We start from the raw sequence: 7953 nt of genomic DNA on the forward strand, positions 1-7953 counted from the left end.
GCGATATTTTGTATATAAAAATAAAAAAAAAGATGCTGAACGTTGCACTGAAAAGCAGCTGGTGGAGAATCTGCCTGGGGTTAAACTAGTAGTAACATTCACCTGCCACTTTGATGTGATGGCTCGCTTTACTGTTTAGTATACGTTGCTCTTCTATCTCTTCTTGAGATTTTATAACTAACAACTTCGCTTATAATTAAACACTTATCTGTAATTAAACACCTCCCGATAATTAAAACGATACCATGGATGAACTGGTTGAATTTATTTGAATGAAATCAAAACCTCATTCTTCGTTGACACCTCAATAATAACTGATTTTTTTTACAAAACCACAAAGAAGGGTATAGTGGCTTGAATCAACCTCAGTACAGCACTGGTACTTAACCTCACCGATCCCAGTACTGCATTGTAACATATTTTGTCGATTTAAATACGTAAAAGGGACGCAACTCTATATTTAGTACAATTTTATTATTCCATTATCTTGCTTGACAATAATCGTTTTCGGTACAAAAACTCGCTTTGCAGCTATGTCGTTTTAGGTTCAACAGCAATGAGCGGCGCTTTGAGCAAAGACCTTAAGCCATCACCTCGAGTTGATCAATGCCTTATGAAGGAAATTCAATAGACTGAAACTAGGTGAGACTGTTCCTGTTCTTGATTGATAAACTTATCAGTCGTTCGGTTTAACATTATCAACTGGGCCTTGTGTCCCTTTAAAAGGATCCAATCTGTTGCCAGTATTCGAGTTAATTCACCAGGCTGAGGATAACGTCATCCTTTCCTACAGGTACCCTTTGGGGGCAGCTGTAAGAAGAGATGACGTTGCTCTTCTTCCCTATGATTTTAAAAAATGGGTCCTTTCCGTTTGACACACACGTTCCGATTTCATTGAAGTTTTTCGATATCATCGTGGGCTGCACCTGAATGCATCATCGGTGATGTTTCCTGGCGTCAATAGAAGTTTTGGGTCTAAGAGCAATAAAGCATCTTTGCTCAGGTGACCCTACCAGGGTTGAGAAAGCCCCAGCTTGAGTCCAGTTAGCATTGTCCCCTTCAGGGCTCACACTTCCTGACCTATAACCACTTTGAGGCAACCTCTGCTCTTTTCACAGCCAACTCGAGGACCTCTCTATTTACAGGTTAGTCTTTACCGAGAGACAGAGCCATAATTATCGATACAATTGGTTTCTTTAATAACAGGTAGGTCTTTAATTGAGTATAGGTCACGTATTTCGGAACAAGGTAGTCATCTGACCTGCAAGAAATAGCAGCTAAATTTCCTTCGGACACTGTACCGTCTTAGAAAAGATCACATTGGATAATGTGGTCCTGTGTTCCCTGCATATAAGAAACTGGGTATTTTCTGTGAAAATATAAAGAACGTGTGAAGTGACTTTATTCAACTGATGGTGCCTTGTACTCGGCTACTTGACCTGCTTGACCTCCCTTAAATAAACTTTATAGGCCCCTATGTTGCAAGGGCTGCAAACCCTCTGCATCCTACCTCGATGGGGTCAAACATTGTTTGCAGCCCATTAAAAGTTTCTATACAGATGTAGTCTTACATGCCAGTTATGTAAATCACAACCATTTGGGGATGGTTTTAAACAGTTGCTATGGTAACATGGCGATGACGATCGTCTGCTGCTGTTAACTGGATAAATCTGACTGGCAAAATGACAACAACAAAAAGAATCTCGATCTTTAGCAATTCGTAAATTATTTTATTATTAATTTCTCCTAAAAACGGTAGTTACGACTGTTTCGTAATCGATACGCAGAACTACATCTGAACGGAAACGTTCAATAAAATCATGTGAGTCACACTAAAAAGACACGTAAAAAATTGTCGAGTCCGTCTTATTGGAAACTTTGTACCAGGAAACGTATTTCAGCGGCGTTTGGGAATAGTTATTCATCGCTACTTCATAGGGAAGTGGAGGCGCGTAGCTTAGTGGTTAGGATGTCAGCATCATGATCGTAAGATTGTGGTTTCGATTCCTGGACCGAGTGACGTATTGTGTTCTTGAGCAAAACACTTCATTTCACGTTGCTCCAGTCCACTCAGCTGACAAAAATGAGTAACGCTGCGGTGGACTGGTGACCCCTCCAGCTGGGGGGAACACATACGCCATTGAAACCGGGGAACCAGGCCCATGAACCTGGCTAGGTTTTAAAAGGGCGCATTTATGATTTTTTTTTTTTTTTTTTTTTTACTTTATAGGAAAGGAAAGAAGCAAGAAACCGAGTTTGTTTTTTGTTTTGTTTTTTTTGTTTATTTTTGCTATTTTCTTTTACTAATTCATACAACGAGAATTACGATTCTGAAAACAATTCTTTATCCAAATTTTTTGTTATTTACATTTTCCCCATCAGTTCCGTGCCGTTTTCCTTTCCCTATGACACAGTGATGCTATCCCAAAACACCGCCTATTTTTCTTTCTCTATTTTACGAAAAACGACTTATTTCGCTTTTAACTAACCTCGATCGTTAACCAGTTAATTTTTAATTCTAAAGGGGGGAGGTTCTTTCACCCTGTAACTCTTTCACCGGAAGCAAAGCTAACGATGTCGTTATAAACCACAGGAGATCTAGTGGGTAGCCCCAGAACGAGATGGTTGGATAATATCCACAGACTCAGTTGGTCGCGCTTGGAAATCCAGTCGGAAAGTGCAATAACGCTTGCTTCTGATAGGATCCTGAAGACTCTACCCACGCGATCCTCCCAGGAATGCTGGGGGAGATGGATGGACGGACGGACGGACGGACGGACGGACGGACGGACGGACGGACGGATGGATGGATGGATGGATGGATGGATGGATGGATTATAAACAATAGGTATAAATAAATGAAGTGCTTGAATAAATAACAATATTACTATAAATTAAAACACTTACTTTGAATAACAACTGACTTCAGTCGTGTACACTGCAATTCCATAATGAATGTAGTAAACACATCAGATTCCTTTCATTATTTCGCAAAAATCATCAAAATCGCCAGCAATTCTTTCATTTTTTTCTTTATGTTTTTCCTTAGTTCAATCTATATCTTTCGCTTATTCTAAACTTATTATTTTCCACGGATTAAAATATAAAACAAAATTGATACCGCTAAGTTCACAGGCAAATGGCCCCTGTTTTTTTCTTTTTTACTCAACAAATAACCAGACACATTCAAGCTCTGATTTGTTTAAGATTTTTTTTTCCTGTAAATAATGGAATCACCATTACATCGAGTCTAAAGATCACTTTGAAAATATAAGTTCTCCTGGATTAATTTGCTCTTAATCTCTGCAACTCAGAGTTGACTTAATTCCAACCAACTTGTGAAAATATTTGCAGATATTAATGACAGTGGTTTAATTTTAGGAAACCAAAATAAGTTCCACGTAAACTTGACTTATTCTTTATGTAACTCTTTGAAATGAATCGCGTCCTTAAGATCAACCGTTGACGGTAGCAGCGTTTTCGGTAATTCTTTATCTTTTCTCAAATTTTGGAAGACAATTCTGTACCGTTTAAATTCTGTTCAGAATCGTTTTATTCTTGTTTTGTTTTGGTGACTTGTTAATTCCACATCAATATTTATTTTTATAGGACACTGAAGGACACTGCGATACATACATACATACATACATACATACATACAAACAGACAGACAGACAGACAGACAGACAGACAGACAGACAGACAGACAGACAGGCAGGCAGGCAGGCAGGCAGGCAGATAGATAGATAGATAGATAGATAGATAGATAGATAGATAGATAGATAGATGGATGGATGGATGGATGGATATACACATTTATATACACATAAAAGGAGGGGCGATTTTATGATAAAAGACATGTTATAAGTTATGAACTTCTCCACTGCATTTACAATGAATGCCATAATTTTTCTTTCTCGCACCTTTTGAAAATCTTCACTTCTCTTTAAAACTGTTTCACTTCCGGACTGCAAAACTCTTTCCGGAAGTACTTCTGTTTTGCCACCATAACATACATGCGCATTATCACACACAGACTCACACACTTATACATAGAGATACATTGTATTTGTTCCGTTATTGGTAGGAACAACAAGAAGACGTACGACGACATCGAATGAGGGTTAAATCTCATTTAATATACACAATCATGTTATATGAATCAGTCATCTATTGCGTTTCCATAGCGTGAAACAGATGGTAGCTCAAATCTAAATACTGTGTTTATTAAATTCTGTGTGTCCATGTATGTGTGTGTGCATGTATGTGTGTGTGCGTGTGTGTGTGTGCGTGTGTGTGTTTGTGTGTGTGTGTCTGTCTGTCTGTCTATCTGTGTGTGTGTGTCTGTGTCTGTGTGTGTGTGTGTCTGTCTGTATGTGTCTGTGTATCTGTGTCTATGTGTCTGTGTCTCTGTGTCAGTATGTGTGTGTGTCTGTATGTGTGTGTGTTCGCGCGTGTGTTTGTGTGTCGGGGGGCGTATTTATGTATGTATGTATGTATGTATGTATGCATGCATGTATGTATGTATGTATGTCCTTGTTCAGTTTTATTTCAAGACTTCTCGCCAAAAGAGAAAGAGCCGGTTTCTAACCTAGATCCAAGGCTCCTTCTTTAGAATTTCAACATCAACAACCGGGTATTTTTGCTTGTATGTATATGTGCAGATTTGTATGTATTCCCATGCATATAGCTACATATCTAGACATGCTCATATATATTTAAATGATAAACTTCTGGAAAGTTTTACAGATTTTTACTGTTCCAGTGATGGATTGGATCTGTAGTCTTCGAATCAGCTTTCTCCTTTCTGGTTTTGAGAAGCCTAATTTCTCAAGATTGATATTTAAGCAGTGTGTTATGTATCCCAGGGACCCAATAATTACATGTATAAACCTGAACTTGTAACCTGGATAGAGTAACTGCAGATTTCTCAATAGTTCAGCGTAGGTATTCTCTTTTTCACTGATCTTCAGCTTCATGTCAACATCCGCTGGGCAGCTAATCTCCACAACTGTGCACAGTTTCTCTTCTCTATCCTAAATCATTATCTCAAGTCTGTTGTGCTTACATTTTATTGAGGTCTTCACTGGTACATTCCACCACTACTCCTTTTTATTATGAGTGGTTATAGCTTCTACCATACTGTGGGTTCTTATTTCTTTGTCCTCGGGATTATCCTTCCGACGGATTTCATTATAGAGTGCCCTAGCTACAACATCATGTCTCATCGTTAGATAATACCGTGATGACATTTTCGGACAACAGCTTATGATGTGGGTGATATCTTCGGTGTTAATTCCACAAAGTCTGCATCGGTTGTCACATTTTACTGCTTTTCCTACATATCTGTCCTTTTTGTGCAGCAGGTATTTGGTTGATATTTCCTCTTCCTGGATTGCAAACGCGTATACTTCAATGTGGGAGGTAATAATCTGACTATTGGCCCATGATAGGCTGTTTTGATGATCAATGTTACTATCATCTCAGAGTTTTCTACTAACATATCTATGCAAAGTCTTCTGCTCTTATATCCTCAGCCTTTCATCTGATGATACGTTGCAGCAGAGTCGTGCGACGTTTTTGGCAATGTATTTAAGGTTATCAGACAAAGAGTGTTGCTCAAGGAGCTGCCTTCCAAGTCTTGTGATGTTATCAGCCTCATGTATGCAAACTTGGTCAAGGGATGCACTTCGACACTCGGTGGTTAAAAGATGTTATGTATGTATGTATGTATGTATGTATGTATGTATGTATGTATGTGTGCGTATGTGTGTGTGTCACGGTATCGACTAGACTACCGGATATTGTTACACATCACTGGTGACATCGTCCATTGAATTGTTTTTCAGCTTTCGAATAATGCCATCCCGCTAGCGAGGCAAGCAGACCAACGTTGCCCCTGATTATCCAAATTACATTCACGCGTTCATTGCAAATAGATGCAGCTTCTTTTATTTTTAATTCTTTCTCTTTTTGTTTTGTTTTGTTTGTTTGTTTTTTTAATCCTTTCCTTGAAACATTCATACGCCGAAATCGACGGGACTGACCGTCATTAATGGTTTCTCATTTTGGCACCACGTTAGCAATTTCAGGGGAGGATGAAAGTAAATTACATTGACCCCAGTGCATAACTGGTACTTATTTTATCGACCCAGAAAGGATGAACGGCAAAGTTGACCTCGAAGGAATTTGAACTCAGAACGTAAAGACGGACGAAATGCCGCTAAGCATTTTGTCCAACACACCAACGATTCTGCCAGCTCGTCTATCATTATTATTGCCCATTTTGCACAGGTTCCAACCCCTCAATAAAATTCTTGTCACTTACTCTTCTAACGACTTCACTTGAATAAAATAGTTTGTAAAATGGGAATATTATAAACATTTCCTGGCTGCGTTTCTAAATGGTTGCTTAATGGGATCTGACGAACATCAGGGTTTCATATTTGTTGTCGAGGTACTGGCGAGGATTCCGATAATAAACTTTCTGTCTGACCCATATATATATATTGATAGTAATGGTAAGACAACAAAAGAATGTAAGAGACCTCGATATTATGTAAATAGAGGAATTTCTCTAAATATAATAAGTGACAATTATTCGGTAGCCATGATAAAACTCCGAGTTACGGAGTTTCATCATTATCATCATCGTCGTCTTCGCTTAACGTCCACCTTCCATTCTGGCATGGTTTGGACGCTTTGATAGGAGCTAGCAGAAGACTGCATCAGACTTCTGTGTCTGTTTCAGCACGGTTTTTACGGTTGGACGCCCTTCCTAACACCAACCACCCAGCGGAATGGACAGAGTGCTTTTTACGTGGTACCAGCATTGGTAGGGTCACCAAGTAACTTGCAAGACAAAAGTCCTTTTAGAGGGGAGTGGGCATTGGAGGAGGAGATCTTGTGTCAGATGATGAAAGGTTAGAGTGCGAGAAGGAGACAGAGAGAGAGAGAGAGAAACCGGTTCTTTCTCTATTGGCAAGAAATTTTGAAATAAACTTAATAATAACATACATACATACATACATACATGCATGCATGCATACATGCATATACACATACATACATACATGCATACATACATACATACATACATACATGCATGCATGCATACATACGTACATATGTGTATACATATATGTATGAATGTATATATATATATATATATGTGTGTGTGTGTGTGCGTGTGTGTGTGTGTGTGTGTGTATGTGTGTATGCGTGTGTATGCATGTGTGTGTCTGTCTGTGTACATACGATTTAAAACTGTAATTGTCGTAGGTTTTGTAGCACCGTCAGTAGAAGATAGCTCCTTAAAAGGATGCAACTTGAGTGTTTTTCTTGGAAAGGGCAGTAGAATAAATGTTAGACTGAGTACGAAGGTCGATTAAATTAAGTTAAGCTGTTTGAAAGTTGCACCTCGCTATGGCCACTTTTGGATATCCGAAATCTCTAAAAGAATAAATCAGTTTTCTTTTTGTTTTCGTAATTTTTACACAAGGGAGTTAACTACGTATAATCTATCACCTCAATATTACAAAGTTACTTCCCTTGAAAGAAACTGCAGGAATCCATATCGGTAAAATATGATAAAACATGATAAAGCTCACTCGTTAAACACGATAATATCACATAGACACATTTATAATCCATGTTTGATATCCACTTTCACGGAAATACTTTCTATAGAAAATTTTTAAAATCTCCAAGAGGGAGAAAGAGGAATATATAGCGAATAATATTGTATATGTTAGACTATAGCCATTATATTCTCTTTACTTACTTGTTTCAGTCATTTGACTGCGGCCATGCTGCAGCACCGCCTTTAGTCGAGTAAATCGACCCCAGGACTTATTCTTTGTAAGCCTAGTACCTATTCTATCGGTCTGTTTTGCCGAACCGCCAAGTTACGGGGACGTAAACACACCAGCATCGGTTGTCAAGCGATGTTGG

The 7953-nt window shown here is 38.6% G+C and overlaps 1 protein-coding gene across 2 annotated transcripts in view; it reads right to left on the minus strand.

Annotated features, from left to right (window-relative positions):
* The window catches only part of LOC106881497 (uncharacterized), a 23044-nt gene extending 19347 nt beyond the window's left edge, over positions 1-3697 (minus strand). The window contains exon 1 of one of the 2 annotated variants that reach the window (XM_014931902.2): positions 2908-3697. In XM_014931902.2, the coding sequence (XP_014787388.1) occupies positions 2908-2950 (43 nt within the window). In that variant the 5' untranslated portion in view covers positions 2951-3697. The remainder of the gene's footprint in view (positions 1-2907) is intronic. The other variant, XM_014931901.2, reaches the window with a different exon arrangement.
* Positions 3698-7953: the final 4256 nt, after the last annotated feature.

Source organism: Octopus bimaculoides, chromosome 4, assembly GCF_001194135.2.
Source record: "Octopus bimaculoides isolate UCB-OBI-ISO-001 chromosome 4, ASM119413v2, whole genome shotgun sequence".
Lineage (NCBI taxonomy): Eukaryota > Metazoa > Mollusca > Cephalopoda > Octopoda > Octopodidae > Octopus > Octopus bimaculoides.